Source organism: Phocoena sinus, chromosome 6 (assembly GCF_008692025.1).
Source record: "Phocoena sinus isolate mPhoSin1 chromosome 6, mPhoSin1.pri, whole genome shotgun sequence".
Classification (NCBI taxonomy): domain Eukaryota; kingdom Metazoa; phylum Chordata; class Mammalia; order Artiodactyla; family Phocoenidae; genus Phocoena; species Phocoena sinus.
In genome coordinates this window covers 23,345,198-23,364,314 of record NC_045768.1, presented here as the reverse complement: position 1 = coordinate 23,364,314, position 19,117 = coordinate 23,345,198, and the positions used below count along the sequence as shown (strand labels likewise).

The 19,117-nt window shown below is 44.9% G+C and overlaps 1 protein-coding gene across 11 annotated transcripts in view; it reads left to right on the top strand.

Annotated features, from left to right (window-relative positions):
* PALM2AKAP2 (PALM2 and AKAP2 fusion) overlaps nucleotides 1–19,117 on the top strand; it is a 496,857-nt gene that overhangs the window by 461,920 nt on the left and 15,820 nt on the right. For 8 of the 11 annotated variants that reach the window (XM_032635250.1, XM_032635254.1, XM_032635252.1 and 5 more), the window contains one exon: nucleotides 1,136–3,530. In XM_032635250.1, the coding sequence (XP_032491141.1) occupies nucleotides 1,136–3,530 (2,395 nt within the window). The remainder of the gene's footprint in view (nucleotides 1–1,135; nucleotides 3,531–19,117) is intronic. The other 3 variants (XM_032635248.1, XM_032635257.1, XM_032635258.1) reach the window with 1 other exon arrangement.

The window sequence follows — 19,117 nt, the reverse complement described above, 5'->3', positions numbered from 1 at the left end:
CATTGTTTTGAGAACAGAACTGTGTGGTCAGTGGCTTTGGTTCTGTGTTTGTAATGCACGTGGTCAATTACAGCCATGGCAGTGTGGCACTGGAGCTCTTAAGGGGCCGATGAAGAGATCTACTGTTTTCCAATATTTTATTTTGGAAAAAATTTTCAAAAAGTTTCCTGTCTACAGAATAATTGCATTACATCTGGCTGAGAATCATGTTTTCAAGATTTGTTCCTGCCAAACGACCTTCTTTTTATAGTTGGGGACATACAAATAGTTCTCTTACATTTCTGCAGAAATTTGCTATGAAATTTTTTGAAAAATTCTGATACAATTGCTATATAATCTCTTCCACTTAAGAAATTATTATTATTATTTTTTTGGCAGTACACGGGCCTCTCACTGTTGTGGCCTCTCCTGTTGCAGAGCACAGGCTCTGGACGCGCAGGCTCAGCGGCCATGGCTCACGGGCCCAGCTGCTCTGCGGCGTGTGGGATCTTCCCGGACCGGGGCACGAACTCGTGTCCCCTGCATCGGCAGGCGGACTCTCAACCACTGTGCCACCAGGGACGCCCCACTTTAGAAATTATTTGAGCAATATCATCAGATGATCCAAATCCTAATTTACTTAAAAAAAATATTTATTTTATTATTTATTTAGGCTGCACTGGGTCTTAGTCACGGCACTCGGGATCTTTGTTACGGCATGTTTAGTTGCAGCATGTGGGATTTTTAGTTGCGGCATGCAGGCTTCTTAGTTGCAGCATGTATGTGTGATATAGTTCCACAACCAGGGATAGAACCCAGGCCCCCTGCATTGGGAGCGCAGAGTCTTCCCCACTGGACCACCAGGGAAGTCCCCCTAATTTAATTTTAAATGTAAAAACGGGACTAGCATTTATTGAAAGTTCTCTGGACACCAGGTAAACAAAACGGAACCTGTAAAATTGAGAAGGTTTAGGTACCCATTACTGCAACAAAATGAATATATAAAGGATTTTTTAGAAGAGAAACTTGTATTCAAAAGACCCTGTCATTGTGGTTTCAGTTTTCCTTCCAGTTAGTTATCAGTTAATGTCTGAAGTTCATATCCATAAGCGATGTGGTCTCTAACCCTGACTTCTGTTTTTTCTCTTTTTCCCAGAAGGCTCCCGAGCTTTCCGAGGATGATATCCGGCTAAAAAACGAGAGAGACAACTGTAGTGGCAATCCCCTGGAGCCTGCCACCAGCCCTCTTCCCCCAGATCACAAAAACATGGAAATTGAGGTCTCTGTTGCAGAATGTAAGAGTGTTCCCGGAATCACCTCGACTCCACATTCCATGGACCACCCCTCCCCCTTCTACTCACCCCCCCACAATGGCCTCCTCGCTGATCACCATGAATCTCTGGATAATGATGTGGCCAGAGAGATCCGATATCTAGACGAGGTGCTGGAGGCCAGCTGCTGTGATTCTGCTGTGGACGGAACCTACAACGGCACGTCTTCCCCAGAGCCTGGAGCAGCCATCTTGGTGGGCAGCCCAAGCCCACCTGCCCACACGGCCGTCCAGCCGGAACCCACCGAGAGAGTGGCTGGCAGGCAGGCTCCCCCTCCCCTGGAGCTCCATCAGAGCACCTCTGACACCATGGCAGAGGGTGAAAGAGCCAACGACCGCCCCCCCGACCAGCCCAGAGACCTGCTGGGGAACAGCCTGCAGGTGCCCGTGAGCCCCAGCTCCTCCACCAGCTCGCGGTGTTCCTCCCGAGACGGAGAGTTCACGCTCACCACGCTGAAGAAGGAAGCCAAGTTCGAGCTGCGTGCCTTCCACGAGGACAAGAAGCCCTCCAAGCTCTTTGAGGACGACGAGAGTGAAAAAGAACAGTACTGCGTCAGGAAAGTGAGGCCTTCAGAAGAGATGCTGGAGCTGGAAAAGGAGAGGCGAGAACTCATCCGGAGTCAGGCCGTGAAAAAGAATCCTGGCATCGCCGCCAAATGGTGGAACCCTCCGCAGGAAAAGACCATCGAGGAGCAGCTGAACGAGGAACATCTGGAGTCGCACAAGAAGTACAAGGAGCGCAAGGAGAGGAGGGCGCAGCAAGAGCAGCTGCTGATACGGCGGCAGCCGGCCGCGCTGCAGCTCGGCACGGCCCCTGCCTCCTCCCGAGAACGTTCCAGCGTGACTGACAGCGCAAAGGAGGACATCGTCACGGAGCAGATAGACTTCTCCGCGGCTCGCAAACAGTTCCAGCTGATGGAGAGTTCCAGGCAAACAGTGGCCAAGGGCCAGAGTACACCCAGGCTCTTCTCCATCAAGCCCTTCTACAGACCTCTGGGGCCAGTCAACTCAGACAAGACACTGACCATCTCGAGACCAGCTTCTGTCGGGGGACCTCCCGAAGACTCCTCAGCAGCTAAGGGACAGAAAGCCCCCTGTGCCCTGGAGAGCCAGTCTGCTGGAGGAGGGGGCCAGGGCAGCACAGCTCCTCAGGGGAAGGAAGGGCCATACAGTGAGCCCTCCAAACGCGGGCCCTTATCCAAACTGTGGGCAGAGGATGGCGAGTTTACAAGTGCCCGGGCTGTCCTCACCGTGGTCAAAGATGACGAACCTGGGATTTTGGATCAGTTTTCAAGGTCAGTCAATGTCTCTTTGACTCCAGAGGAACTTGACTCTGGCTTGGATGAGCTGTCGGTGAGGTCCCAGGATACCACCGTCCTGGAGACCCTGTCCAATGACTTCAGCATGGACAACATCAGTGACAGTGGGGCCTCCAATGAGACAACCAATGCCCTCCAGGAAAATTTGCTGGCTGATTTTTCTCTGCCCCAGACTCCCCAAACTGACAACCCCTCAGAGGGCCGAGGAGAAGGTGTCTCCAAGTCATTCAGTGATCATGGTTTCTATTCCCCTTCGTCCACGCTGGGAGACTCTCCATCGGTTGATGACCCCTTGGAATATCAGGCTGGTCTCCTGGTGCAGAATGCCATTCAACAAGCCATAGCCGAGCAAGTGGACAGAGCTGTGTCTGAAACCAACAAGGGTGGAGCAGAACAGCAGGGACCTCAAGCAAGTCTGGAGGAAGCTGGAACTGGGGCTTCCAGCTCAGAGAAGCCTCAGAGCATGTTTGAACCACCTCAGGTGTCCTCCCCTGTTCAAGAGAAAAGGGATGTATTGCCAAAGATTCTGCCTACTGAAGACAGGGCGCTCAGGGAAAGGGGGCCCTCCCAGCCACTGCCGGCAGTGCAGACCAGTGGCCCAATAAACATGGAGGAGACCAGACTGGAAGGGAGCTACTTCAGCAAGTACTCAGAGGCAGCTGAGTTGAGAAGCACAGCCTCACTCCTGGCCACTCAAGAGTCCGATGTGATGGTTGGGCCCTTCAAGCTGAGGTCCAGGAAGCAGCGGACTTTGTCCATGATCGAAGAAGAGATCCGAGCAGCCCAAGAAAGGGAAGAGGAGCTGAAGAGGCAGAGACAGGTCTTGCAGAGTACCCAGAGCCCCAAGGCAAAGAATGCTCCATCACTGCCCTCCCGAACATCGTGCTACAAAACTGCTCCAGGTAAGTGGAGTGCCACGGACCAGAGACAGATGCTGCAGAAATCGGTGTTGCTGATTCCAGCTTTCAGGGTTGTATATATGTGGACCCTCCTCTGTGTGTGGCTGGAATCGGTGTCAGGGGCACACTGGAACGGGGATTTCAGTGTTCGGAGACACACATTGGGAGTGTCAGAGTGTCCTCTGGAAGAACCCTGAGCCTAGATGGTGTTTGCCATTTCCCAAAGGATGTGATTGCTCCTTTCTTGTCCTTCTGCTGTGGTCTTGGTTTACTGTGGAGACTTGTTCTCTCTTGGTTGAGGGAGAGGCTGTGTGTGGCCCAGAGTCGGCCCTTGGGTGGACTGTATTGATGTCAGTATCTGTAGTTAAATCAAACCTATCTGATTTGGGGATGTCTTCTCCTAACCCCTTCTGAACGCTGAGTGTCTTCCCAGCAGTGACAGGAATGGCTTGGTGTTGCAGATGGACCCATAGAAGATGTTTTGGTCCATCTTCTGTATAATTGATCTTTATGGATTTGTCTTTCCTTACATCTTTCTTTAAGTCACCATAAAACAATTACTTTGGAATCAAGGCGGTCGCATCTATTTGTGTCCTGTGACCCTTTTGGAGAAGTTGAGTTACTATATGTAAAGACAGTCCTCTAATCTTCTCCCATTGCCTGGACCGTCCCTATCTTGAATACTTTGTATAGATGGTTGATGTTAATTACAGTGGTAATTATTGTTGCTACTATTAGGGATAACACCGTGACGAGTAATTTTTGTTTCTCATTTGGACATGATGGCACTTGGGGAACCACACATCCTACCAAAGAGAAGAGCTGCTCAAGGTGTGGTCCAAGCTAGTTCATGACTATTCCTGATCCATGCGAAGTACAGACCTAGGGAGTAAGCATTTGAAAACTCTTGGAGCAATTTGATAGTGTCCTCAAATGAAAGTGTGGGATTTTGTATTTTTTTAATGGATGGTCCATAATAGATTGGGCAGAAAAACTGTTCCTTCACTAGAGATAATTTAAGAAGTCTTGCCTTAACATATAATTACTGGCATTTCTCTTGGTCCATCCAGATCTTAAGCCCATTGACACTTGGCTTCCATCAAATGTATAATAACACAAGTTAACTCTTCCCATTATTAACTTTTAAATTTGAAATAATCTCAAAGCTAAAGGAAAGTTCCCTAGTTAAATACAAATATCTTTTTTATTCTGAATTAAGAGTAAATTGCCAACATGGTGCTTGAACACCCCCAATTTTGTAGAATGTCCCTCAGTTTGGGTTTGCCTGATGTCTTCACATGATTGTGTTCAGGTTATGCGTGTTTGGTAGGAATACCACAGAACTCATGCTTGTTCTTCTTACAGCATCCAGGCAGGTAGTACGTGGTGTCAGCTTGTCCCATTACGGGGACAGATGTTAACTTTTTTCACATGATGCTAATTTTGATCGCTTGATTGAGGGTTTCTGTACAATAGTTACTTTTCCCCTTTGTAATTAACAAATATTTTGTGGTGAGATGCTTTGGTACCACGTAATCTTTATCTCACTCCTCTTCAGACTTTAAATCTATCTGTCTATCTATCTATCTATCTATGACAGATGGTCTCATGGATTCCTCTTATATTTAGTGGGTTATAATCCATTTCTGTTGTTATTTTTATCCTGAATTGTTCAAATATAGTTCACAGGAGCCCTTTCAGGCTAACTTCAGTGTCCTTTTGACATGTCCCCATTTTTCTTTGGGCACATCTTTACTTTCTGGTGCCACAAGATGTTCCAATCTCGTCTTATACTTTCCTAACCCTGAAATCAGCCTTTTCAACAAAGAGCATTTAGTTCCTTTTAGTGGAGAGTGGTATTTAGAAACCAAAGTCTGAGTGTTTGATGTGCTCGTTGCTGTTGGATAGGCACTGCTCTCAGGCACTCTCAATGGTCAGAATTAGAGAATCTATACACATTCTATCTGTCAGTTGATTGATTAATAAATCTATCTACCTACCTATCTTGAAAACCATGAGCTCACCCTGATACCTTTAATTCTACTCCAATACCACTCGGTTCATCTTCTCTCTTTCCGTATTTGTAACCTCCTCCTTGACAACAAGGTACCTCGTTCCTATTACCCTCGATATATTTATTATTTGATCAAACCCCTCCCCCCTTATGGAACCAATCTACTATTTTCCTCACCAAACATGGGTTCAAGTGTCACTTTCTGGGTGGCAACTGCTGTTTCCTGTCACCAACACCCTCTTCACCCAGCTTGGGCTCCAACATCCTGTGCTGGGTCACCCGTGTCCCTTCCCACCCTGCTCTGGCTCCAGCACACCACTCTGGACCACTGGGGTTCCTCCCACCCTCCCTGCAGACACTCATCTTGTTCAGCCCCACCTAATAGCTTTTGGACTAAATTATTCAGGAAGGAAAGGGAAGGGAGCAGGAAGAGGCAGAGCATGGTGACTTTCTTGATATGCTTTTTTTTTTTTTTTTTTTTTTTTTTTTGCGGTACACGGGCCTCTCACTGTTGTGGTCTCTCCCATCGCGGAGCACAGGCTCCGGACGCGCAGGCTCAGCGGCCATGGCTCACGGGCCCAGCCGCTCCGCGGCATGTGGGATCTTACCGGACCGGGGCACGAACCCGTGTCCCCTGCATCGGCAGGCGGACTCTCAACCACTGCGCCACCAGGGCAGCCCCTCTCGATATGTTTTTTAATGCCTTCAGGTCATGGAGCAATGGCCAGCTGAGTGTTTGAGGCAAAGAAAACTTTCAGAAGAGGCTCTTTGTCTGTGCTGAACAGTGACTGGTTGGCTTTTCCCAAAGATCCTTACTTGTCGAGTTCACTCTAAAGTCTTGTTGTGGGATGGCTTGGCACAGAGATGCCAGCTGGGCTTTCCATATGGTATCCTAAAAAATGTTTTGGTACCACTTGAATTCAGCCCAGTCTGGGGAGCCTGCTTCACAAGTAAGTGATTGTAAAGGGCCTTCATGAGAACCTGCAGCCTCACTGGTGGAGGAAGTTTCTGCAGGCATCTCAGCAACTTCTGCTCACGTGGCAGGCAGGATTCCATGGCTCTCTTATCAGTTACAGCTGGCTCCACTTACCTAGCCCTCCCTTTATATTATTTCATTATAGAACCCTCTCTACACTGCATATGCTCAGTGGTATTTTCAGTTTTCTTCACTCCATCTCTAATTAAACCCCTTACCTTATTGCTCCATACTTTACTTCTAGCACACAAACAAAAATGAAGACATCTCCACAGTTTCCTCTAGTTCCCTGACCTGCTGTGATCCGTCATGCTTCCCGCCAGGCTTAAAACAGGACAGAGTCCTAATGTCTGCTTTCAGCATCCCAGTAGCCCCATACCGATTTCTCCCATACTTCCTCCTATGCTAATGCTGATCTCCTCCCCCATATCCCATCCGCATAGGCTTGTTTGTTTTCTGCTCCTTTAGTAAGATGGTAGTTCATCCATGCAAGTCTGAACCCTGCTTGGGTCTGGTTGTCACATTGACCACAGTCATGATAGATAACGTGTGTGCGGCTCACTTCACATTTACCTCTAGAACATTGAAAGTAGGTGGCAGGGCTTCCCAGAATTACAACCTGGATTGAAAGAAGCTGAATGCAAAAGGTAATTTTTTTCTATCCATGCCTGGAAACGTTTAGAGTAATGCTTAGCCAGCCAGCTTCCAAGTTCGTGATCAGGAAGGAGGCTGACATACCACTCTTAGCAGCCAAACCGGACCTTTCATGGCCAGGGTCAGAACTGCTGGCTCCAACTCTGGTTTTGTGAATGGAGATGTTGCTGAGTTCCTATTGTACTACTCTTCATTTCATGCCAGTAGAGGTGACTCAGCTGGGTCACTGCATGACACAGAGTGACAATTTGATATTAGGTGGTGAAAAATATAATTTTTAACATCTCCTCTGGTAGAAATTATGCTGGTGACATGATGGAATCCTGAAATCTTAAGGCAAATAAAATCCACTGAGAGCCAAGGTGTGATAAGGAAAGAGAAGTGCTTTCCAACCATTTCCCAGGTGTTGAAAAGATACTTGTTTTTTGCTTTTGGTTCCCTTGCCTTTCGAGATGGAAGATGCTGAGATTTCTATTTTTAAAAGGATGTAATCATTTTCAAAGACCGTTTATTAGGAAAAATTATATGGAAATTGAATCTTGTTGGTTCTTGCATGACTTTTAACAGAAGAAGGTCCACTTAAATAGGGTTCGTGTGGCATTTGTTCATACAGAAGTGGACAAGGCAGATAAAGTCCCCGCCCTCAGGGAGCTTATAGTTCAGTAACAGAAACATCAAAGAAAGGTGGCAGTTTCATAACAGAGAAGCGTGGAGACCTGTGGAAGATCAGAGCAAGGAAGACCGCCTCACTGGGGGATAAGGAAAGTCTTCCTTTCTTGGGAAACTATCATTAAGTTTTGAGTTGAAGGAGTTGGGTTGGGTTCAGGGGGTGGGGGAGATCGTTCCAGTTAGAAGGAAGGGCACCTACAGAGGAAGAGAACTTGGCATGTTTGAGGTGCCTAAATAAAGTTAGGGTGGGTTAAAGGAAGAGATTTAAAACAAAACAAAAGACAGTTGATTTGGAGCCAGACAGTGAAGAGCTATGTAAATCATGTCAAAGGTTTTAGAGTTTAGACTTTATCCTGCGGTCAGTGGGAAGCCAGTGAGGATTTTCCAAGGGGCAATTATCTCCACAAATCTCCGAGCTGTCCTGCCTTCATGCATGAATTGATGAATTAAAAGTCTTCCTGCTTTCCTGAGTCCATTCCACCGGCTTTTTTTCTATGTACGTCTAAAGGCCGGCCGCCATCTTGACGAGTGCCCTGGGTGATGGGAGAGGCCCTGCTCCCAAGAATGAACACACGTGGGCCTCCTCTGGATGGTACTTAGAAGTAGAGAATAAAAGAAGCACTTAGGCAGGTGCGCAAGCCTGATTTGAAGGTGTAACCCACGCACTTTTGTAAAACGCCCTTGAGGAATGAGTTTGGGAGGAAAACCCGAACATTTTACCGAAGTTACACTTTAGACCTGTTAAAATGCCTTTTCATAGGAGGGGTATCAGCAGACAGTTCTCTCTTTAGTGCCTGTGTCTATTATTAGATATCCTGGTTTCACTTCCAAGTTCTAGGCAGGCCGGAGAAACCCAGTTAGTTAGGTGATGATTAGCTTAGGTTTTGGAACTAGTTTGCATTTTCATGCCAGGTGTCAAGTTGATTTACCAAGTCAGACAATTTGCCCAGTGGGACATTCTGGACAGCGGTCAAGGAAAACATGTGGGTCTTGAGTCCCATAACCTGTCTGTTTAGGTCTTTTAATATGTGGAAAGATATGTTAGTTATACATCTTATAAAAATAAGATTTCCAAGGTGTTTTGACTTCTGTGGTCAGTTTGAATTGATTGCACATGTGATGTTCATTACATTAGTATAAAGCTTATTGACTGGGTCTATTTTCCCTTCATTATCTCCCAATATCACAAAGAAAACTCCTAGATTAAAAAAAAAAATGTTTATATCAGCACAGTATTCAGAGCTTGGTGCCTTTGTTCCACGTGAATTAGAGCTGAATGAGGCCAAGTCTCACTTGAGATGCCCTCAGTCCTCCACAGTAGAAGACCTTGGTGAGGGTGACTGACAGAAGGATTCCCTCCCAGGCCCAGGTAAGAGAGAGCGCTTCTTCAGGAGTGTACAGTGTTTCCCTTTGCTGCAGGCAGGTACAAATTGCGTATCTTATAGGAGCACAGCTGGCTGTGTGAAGGTTCTAAAGCTGAACGTGGAGTATCCTACAGATGATTATGTATACCGCCAAGTTCCTTGAACATTCTCTGGTGACCGAAGTATAATCACAGTAGCTGCAACTCACCAAGACCTTAAAGCCCAGTACTATAATTCACACACAGTTTTCTCATTTTCTCATGTAACCCTCCCAACAGCTATCTAGGATAGAATCCAAATTACCCAAACTCTTGAGACCAGATATATTCCACATTTTTCTGATTTTAGAAAGGCCGTAAAGTGTCCATACCATTATTTAGAAAAGCAATGCAACGCATGCACTATTGTTGAACACACCCAGTGGAGTCTGGGGCTGCACCTGTCATCAAATTCGATTTCTGCTGTGAAACTTAGAGTTTGTTCTATTAAATGGGATCAATAAAGACCAAGAAGAACCTCATGCTGGTTCACCTCGGGTTTTGCTGCCAAATAAGTTATGATAAAACTTAGTTTTAATGGTTCCCCTGTGCTTTCAGAACTTAATTTCAGTGCTCCAAACTACAACAGTCAAATTGCTGGTGCTGTCCAAAGATCTGGGCAGATGGCGAGGGACTGGCATCGTCCACGTCAGCCATCTAGCCTGGATGCTTTTGTGAATTCTTTCTGAAAGTTCATGCCCCAGGAGGAAGCTCAGTCATTCACTCTGGAGACAGCTCATTGCCTGAAAACGTTGAAAGGACTGGGAGCTCAAGCAAGGAATCCATTTCTTAATTTGAGGATGCGCGGGGATAAGTGTTCACTCCACTACCTGACCAGGTTTGGTGGAGTAGGGCCAACGCTGGCCAAATGCATCTACTGGTGGTCATTGAACACCATGTCTGCTCTCTGCTGTTCTCCTTTGCTCTTTAAGACTGTTCCTTCTGCCTTGGATCAGAAACTCCCTGTATTTTTATTTATCTGAACCCAGCGAATATGTTCATTTTTAAAAACACATGCCATTTGGGAAGGAATTGGTAAGAAAAGGTTAGGTCGAAGTAGGGTTCGGCAAGGGGTGAAGGTTGAAGGTGTTCAGTGAGGTCAGAACTTCTCAAGTTCCAGAATTCAAAGTTCTTTCTGGACATTGCCTTCAGTGGTTTGAAAAGGGCAACTGTCATGGTTAAACCCATCACCTTCACTCCTGAGAAGATACAGACTGTGCTCTTTCTTCTGTGACAAGCCTATGGTCATGGCTTCTGGGACGTAGAACTTTGGAGAAGAACAACACTTCCTACCATTCCGTGTTGTAACAGCGTCTGCTGTCACTGCTGATTGCGCTGGGTCTTCTGGTACACACAGCGTCTGGGTTGTCCCTTGCTTTGCTGGGGACATCACATGGTGGCCTGGTTACTTGCCCTTTACCGATGCCTGGTTACCCCATGCTCCAAGTTAGGAGAGCTGCTTCCAAAAATTCAGACTCAACTGCCCAGCTGTGTGAACCTACATACAAAGTAACATGCAGTCTTGAGCTGAGAACGAAAAGGTGATCAAAGGGCCTAATTCTTGTAAGATCCCTGCTCTGCGCCTGGTAAGAAATGTGAGCTAATCTAAACCAGGCCTGGGAGCAGGATGGCCCCCGAGACTGCTGGAGTTTAGGGCAGGATATGACAGTCTCTTACTAACCATGGCAACTCGCCGTGAGCTTCCCTAGGGAGATTGGTGTTTCAGAGCCATTTCATCTTTGTAAATAAGCTACTTGCTACTTACGGGGGGAGGACTAGGGGTGGTGGTGGGAAGAGGGTGCAGGACAGGCCATTAGAGCACCAAAGAACACATTCATGTTACATGTAATGGTATTTTATTTCTCATGACCTTGAATGCAAAGGTCAAAGGTTTCCCCCAAAGTCGTATGCATCTGACATCACAGGTATTCTCAAGTCTCTCTGTCTTTATTTCTCATTACTCAAATATAAATTCATACCAAAGCTGGTCAAGGAGAATTAAACATGTGCTTAAATGTGACAGTCATTTTTCTGGATTCATATCTGAAGTTCGAATCCTGACTCCACTGCTTGTTAGCTGTGTAACTAACTGACTTCACCTCTCTAAACCTCAGTTTCTTCATCAGTAAAACGGGAATAAAATAGTACCAACCTCATCAGTAAGTTAGTACAGTCAGTGCCTGGTGCACAAAAGGCTTCCAATAAGAGTTGTTTTTATTGCAGGTTTTTTAAAAATTAATTCATTTATTTTTGGCTGCATTGGGTCTTTGTTGCTTTGCACGGGCTTTCTCTAAGTTGCGGCGAGTGGGGCCTACTCTTCCTTGACCGGTGTGCGGGCTTCTCATTGCGGTGGTGTCTCTTTGTTGTGGAGCACGGGCTCTAGGCGCGCGGGCTTCAGTAGTTGTGGCACGAGGGCTCACTAGTTGTGCCTCACAGGCTGTAGAGCACAGGCTTAGTAGTTGTGGTGCCCGGGCTTAGTTGCTCCGCAGCATGTGGGATCTTCCCGGACCAGGGCTAGAACCTATGTCCCTTGCATTAGCAGGCAGATTCTTAACCACTGCGCCACCAGGGAAGTCCCGTTACTGCAGTTTTTGTTCTAAGAAAAGACCTAGAAAACCTTAGCAGAGTTACTTATGAGTTATTCTTCTGCAGCCACTGGAGCCCTGATGTAAATGATACAACATGCTTTTATAAAATTGCTTTCTAGTCCTAGCTGAGATTTATTCATAGTTACTTCTTTAGAATTAAAGTTTCTCATATAAAATCAGAGTTCAAGAATTAGCTTTCAGTAGTCAGCTGTGATTTCAAAAAACAAAGGCCATTATTAAGCATGTAGGGTGACAGTGAAATTACAAACTACCGTGAAAATATTTTCTTTTTTGGGGAGGGGGGTGATAATGTTCATAGAGCTGAGCTCACTGTTGGTAGAAATGTGTTTAACCAAAAGATCTTGGCGGAGCAGTTGCTACTTATCATGATTTTTATCCTTACTGTTTTAATTAAATTTTTTTCTTTTTTTGGTCTTAAGCTATGCTTCCCCTGCAGATGCAAAACTCTTTCCTTCTCCAGTTTTCATTTTCCAGTTCTGTTCAGAGGAATGATCCAATATCGACAACTCATCCAACATCCCACCGTACCTTGATGTAATAATATTTGGAAGTTTCTCAGACTTGTGTCACCAGGCAGGGGTGTTTCTCATTTCTGAGCTAGGCTTATAATCTGAAGATTCGTATCATTGCATTCTCCCACCCCTGGGGCCTTCAAAGGAGGAGATGAAAGGACCAGGGACTAGCTCTTGGTGTGTGGGTCATAGCTGGAGCCATACAAGCCCATGGATTCCGGATCTGACAGGCAGGATATTCCCTTGTATTGGGAGGAAATGGAATTTAAAATGCAAGTCTGAGCCCCTTTCTTTCTGGTGATCTGCGAGTCGTTTAGATGTTTGCAAGCTCACCCCAAGGCTCCGTGAAGAAAGGAGATCATTGAGGGGGCTTGGGCCAAAGCATGTTATCTGGTGGGCGTCTTTGTTCGGTTTGGTTTTTAAATAAGAGTGGGTGATAGCTTTTTCCTTTCTTTTGAGAAATGTAGAAACAAAGGATCTTTTATTTTTAAGACGTCAGATGCTATATGTATAGAATATAATAATCTCCAAAATCCTAATGTTTGACCAAAATAATTTTCTTAACTCTGGGAATCCACCCTCTTGGCTTTTTAGAAGTTAGTCCTCTTCTTATAGAGGGAGGGTGTGGGCTGTCATGGATGGCAGCAGCTGTGTACTGAGGACATGCAGCCCTAGCTCTAGTTTCCCTTGGGTGGGAAGAATTGCGGGTTTTTCTCTCTGCCCCCATCAGCACAGGGAAATCCATCTTGTTTGGAGAATCCAGAAACGCAGTCAAGGCGTGGCTTTTTCTCTCTGGACAAGGTGTGGCTTAACTACTTAAACAAACAGGAAACACAAATACATGTTTCCTAGTTTTTTCTTCCACTAATCATGGGAGACAGCATTTACTAATTTGGAGTGAAATTCTGCTTCCCTCACTCTTCTCCTTGGTCTGCCTGTGAGAGTCACCAGTGAATGTGACCAGTGCTTCTCTAAGGCCCCCAGGAGGTGTCAGCTCAGTAGCTCCCCTGGGCCTGTGTGTGCTGCCTGGTGAGACAGAAAGGCTTCTGGATCTGCCTGGTCCATGAAGGTTAAAGCCCCAGCTTTATCTGCTTTTATTAGCATGTGTGGTAATACTTAAAAGAAAAAAATTCTGGTTTGTTTTATAATTTAAAATTAATTCATGCTTGTTGTAGAAAAAAAACTTGGAAAGTAAAGAATAAAGATAAAAGGCAAAGTGATTCATAATCCTAACTACTCCCTGCCTAGTTTTTCTCATGCACACATGTGCCTGGAAGATAACATTGGGTCTACATGTGTATTAGTTTCATATTGCTGCTGTAACAAATCACCACAAATATAGTGGCTCAAAACAACACAAATTTATTATCTTATAGTTCTTGAGGTCAGAAATCTGAAATGTGTCAGCTATGGACTGAATTGTGTCCCCTCCCAAATTCAGTATGTTGTTGAACGCCTAACCCCCAATGTGATGGTATTTGGAGATGAGGCCTTTGGGAGATAGTAAGGGTTAGATGAGGTCATGAGAGTGGGGCCCTCATGATGGGATTAGTGCCCTTATAAGAAAAGGCACCAGAGACCTCATTCTCTCTCTGTGATGTGTGGACACAGCTGGAAGGTAGCCATCTGCATGATAGGAAGAAAGCTCTCACCAGAACCTGACCATGCTGGTACCCATGCTGATCTGACACTTCCAGCCTCCAGAAGTGTGAGAAAATAATTTCTGTTTTTTAAGCCACCCAATCCATGGTATTTTGTTATGACAGTTCAAACAGACTAAAATAGTGTCGTTCTGTGCTAAAATCAAGATCTTGGCAGGGCTGTGTTTCTTCTAGAGGCTCTTGGGGAGAATCCATTTCCCTCCCTTTTCCAGTTCTAGAGGCCATCTACGTTCCTTGGCTTGTGGCCCCTTCCTCCATATCCAAAGCCAACAGTATAGTATCTTCAAATCTCTCTCTCTCTCTTTCTCTCTCTCTCTCTCTCTCTCTCTCTCTCTCTCTCTCTCTCTCTCTCTGACCCTCCTGCATCTCTTTTATGAGGACCCTTGTGATTACACCAAGCCCAACTGGATAATCTTGGATAGTGTTCCCATCTCACAGTCTTTAACTTAATCATACCCGCAAAGTCCTTTTGCCATGTAAGGTAAATATTCACAGGTTTGGGGGATTAGGGTTTGGACATCTTTGTGGAAGCCATTATTCTGCCAACCACAAGACTGTTCATCTTATCCTGACTAAGTTTTACCACGTGTCATGTGTGCACTTTTGTTTTCTTTTACACAGCTAATAAGTAGTGAGTTAGGATTTGAACCCAAGCAGTCCAACTCCGGAGCCTGCACTCCTAAACCCCTGCAGTATTTCTGCTTTTGTAACCTGCTTTTTCTCTTAATGTATTTTGAATATTTTCCCATGTCCATAACTATTCCTCTAAATTTGAGAGACTAAAACATGACTTATAATGGCTAAATAATACTCCATCATCTGAATAAGCCACAACTAATTTGACCATTCTCTTATAGTCAGATGCCTTTGTTGTTTCCACATATGTAATTATAAGCAAACAAACGAACAATGGTGAAAGTTCTTGTACATAAGCTTTGTGCCCATACTTACTAGTTGAACTTGTGCCCATAAGTTAGTAGTTAGTGGTTAACTAGTATACACTAGAGAATAGTATTTTCCAAATTGTTTTCCTCAAGATATTAATAGGGATTCTATGAAATGAGGTTCTGTGGTTAAATAAATTTGAGAAACGCTGCACCCCCATTCCTAAACTAGAGATTCACAATCATATTAGCACTAAAACCTTAGAGAAGTCCCCTGGTAAGGAAATCTATCTCGTTTTATCGTTAAAGCTTTCTTTAGTCGAGTGTTTCTCAAACTTATTTGACCAATGACCTTTTGACCGTTTGCAGTATTGAGTAGTATTCTTACAAAGCTAAGGTAATAGGATGTGATTTTAGAAACATGGCTTTGGAATCATCCCAGCCAAGTGAAGCTGCTTATCCTCAAACATCTTTAAATGCTTAAGTCTAAAATTACTCTAGATGGAATAGTTTGCACAAAATCATATGTATGAAGTAAACTCGAGTATGTTTTCTACCGTCCACTTTGAATTCCAGTCTAGCTTTCTTCTGTTGGTTCCTATGTCAGTTAAGCTCACGTTGCCCCTGCTCCCTGCTCTGTAAATGTCAGGGACCAGGCCTTGGCCAAGACCACCACAGGTCTGCCTTGAGGTCTGCATGACACTGACTGTTCATGTTGTTTCTGGGATCCTTCAAGAGAGCTATTTTGTAGAGTGTTCAGCCCAGGTGAGAAACTAGATAGCAGGATGTTTATCATTGAAAATAGAGGCCACTTTCAGCTACCGTCAGCTATTCAGTCATTCACCAGGTGAATAGACTTATATGAGAACAAGTTTTGATGGGACAAGTGGGAATGGGACCTGGGGGTACTGGGGAAGTGCTGGTTGCACGCTAATGAACACCAAAGATAACCATCATTGTTTGGGGATTCTAATGAGATTTGTCCTCAGGGCCAAGGAACTTCAAAGTGCTTTCCAAGGCCATAAAAGATGAGACAGACTTCCCAAGCTTTGCATCACATTTATGTCATGATCCCCATGGCCCAAACAGTGGTGGTGTCTGCAGTGTCTATTACTGATGGAAGAGCACGAGAAGTTTTTTCACCATCCTAATCAAAGGGAAAACTTGACTAGGCTGCAAGCTAGGTCCCTCTCCAGCTTTTTGATGGCCTGTGTGGTTCCTAAGATTGCGTGAGAATTCCAGTCATGGTTGGAACCGTACTGGAGGCAGGGTGCTTGGAGATCACGGTAGAGAAGCCCAACCAAGCCGACTTCCCCAGATGTCAACCAGCCCAGAAGTCCGGGGTTGGGGCTCCCTTTCTCTGGAGACCTGTGACAGCTTCTCCTGAGGCTCTGATGTGGCCTTGGTTATCTGAACCCCTCTGTTCTCTCCAAGACCTCTCAGCCACCTTCTCTTTGGAAGACACTGCTCCAGACCCGCTAAGCTAGTCTTTGGTTCCTGTTACTCATGTGACCTCTAGTGGCTGTAACCGGCAAAACTTGCTCCGGGGATGGGTTTCATTTTAATGGCATACTAAGAAATGAGCGGGAAATGTCCACTTCTTTATAGTAACTTTTCACCCTCTTTACGATTCTCTTTCAGCACACACCCAATTATATAATTTAGCAACAGTCAACACAATTTGGGTTCCAGACCTGACTCTGATTGTTACTAATGTAATTTGGATTGATGTTAAGCATCTGAGCCTCCATGGTCTAAATTGTTCAGAGATGTCATGACATTCACCCTGACTACATCCTAGGGTGGTTGTAAGGATCAAATGACATGAAGCCTATCAATGAAATGCCATATAAATGTGTTTGTTATTACTCCAAAGCCATCGCGTCTGTGGTTCTGTAGACCAAGATTGTTTTGTTTCATGTGCTTTGGTGAAGACATTTAAACACTTTCCTCAGATTCTGTACTGGGAATTCTGTCCCAGTCCACAAGCATTTAATAAGTGGCTGCTCTGTATATTTCATAATGGACTTGCTGATTCATTCAACAGCCTGAACTCCTGCCTTGTGGGATTCAGCACTGACCGGGACAGACAAGGTCCTCCTCTAGGAGTGAGTTAGGGGGATTCATAGCCGATTGAAATGGTCCCTATCTTCAGGTGACTTTACAGCTTTATTGAGAAGAAAAGCTTAAACAACCAGATCGATACAGTCAGTATGTGAAAAAGGCTTTCCCAGAAGTATAAACAAAGTATTATGAGGCAGGGGTGGTATATGTGAAAGGGTGAAGTTAGAGGCAGTGAATATGTACTATGCTTTCTAGAAGTTTAATGCTGGAGGATTGGCTGGTGAGAGATGATTTGGACACTTGAGAGGTCAATTAGAAAGTGACCAACCTGGTCATGTGGTATCTATTTCTAGTTTTAGAAGAGTTGTGAAATTTTTATGCAGAATTTCCCATGAAATTGCTTGTTCTTACTCCGTAGACATATTATTCTTTGAGATTCCAAAGAAATACTAACTAGACTCATTGGATGCTTGCCATTCTAAATATTAACTTTATAAATATTAATTTAGTTCTTGTACCAACCGTATGAGGTAGGTACTTCTATCAACATACCAATTTTACAGATTAGGAAACTGAGATAGAAAAACTTCAAAAAAAAAAAAAAAAAAGCAAGTAACTTGCCCTAAGGGTATCTGGCTGCTAACTAATGAGCTCAAACCCAAGCAGGCTGGCTCTAGAACTGCATGCTCACCACTGGGCTGTATTGTTTCTCAAAGCTTCATTTTAAAAGTCAATCAGGGACTTCCCTGGTGGCACAGTGGTTAAGAATTCACCTGCCAATGCAGGGGACACAGGTTCGAGCCCTGGTCTGGGAAGATCCCACATGCCGCAGAGCAACTCAGCCTGTGCGCCACAGCTACTGAGCCTGCGCTCTAGAGCCCCTGTTCCGCAACGAGAAGCCCAAGCACACCTCAGCGAAGAGTAACCCCCGCTCACCACAACTAGAGAAAGCCCATGTGCAGCAATGAAGACCCAACACAACCAATAAATAAATAAATAAAAGTTAAAAATAAAAGTCAATCAGAACTTTTAGAGATACACACTATGTATTCAGGGGTAATATTGCCTGAGGTCTGAGATTGCTTTAAATATTTTAGTACAGGAGGCTGGGAGGAAGGCAGGCAGGCAGGACAGATGGAGCAAGGGTGGTAAAATCTTGATGAATGTTTAATATAGTTGATGGGTCCATAGGTGTCATGATAGCATTCCCTGATTTCCATAATAAAAAATAGAAACCGTTTCTAGAGAATTTGAAGATTGAAGACCTTAAAATATTTGTAACCTTACTGTTAATATCAAAAGACTTTTTATCGATGATCTGGGTAATTGAGGTCAAAGCAATGAGTTTCACTAAGTTCACTAATGTAATGGTGGGTCTACAGATGGAGTGTCTGTGTATTAAAAACCACTTCCCCACCTACCTGCCAAATGTGCTGGCCATATACTTTTTTTTTTTTTAATCAATAAAGGTTGATCTTCTTGCCAAATGTATTTGATAGAATAGCAAAATGTTTGAGTTAGAATGGACTTCCAAGACAACTTCTCCCCAAATTCTCATTTTCTAGCTAGGGAAGTTGAAACTTGGAGAACTTAAGTGATCAGCTCAAGATTAAAGGGGGAACATTACATGATTGTCTACAGCCAACCTCATGGCTGGTTCATGGAAGAGCAGAAATTAAAACTCGGGCTTCCTGAACTCCGGGGGGCTTCCCAACTCCCATCAAAGGACCTATGTCCAGTAAAGTCCTATAGCCACCCACACAGAGACATGGACCCCAGGCTTCACTTGTGATTCCAGCTCCATCAGGCAGTCTTGGGGGGAGTGAGGCAAAGAAAGATGAGCTGTCTTCATCTTGGGTCTGGAGGAGGTCAAATGGGTCTTTACCCTCCCCTGGTGGTTTCTGAACTTTTGTGCTTGAAATATCCATTTATTTTGTGTGTTTCCTCCACATTCCTTGTTTGCAGACCCTAGCTGTGTCTCCCATAAGGGGCATAGTTGGAAAAATCATGACTGTTGCACCTGAAGGTACTTCTCAGAGGTGCGTTTGGGGCTCTGGCAATATAACCCACTCCTTCATTGGCCAGAAGGCATTTCCCAAGAGGGTGGGATGCAGGCGGTCTTAGTGACAGTGCCTGGCATCACCA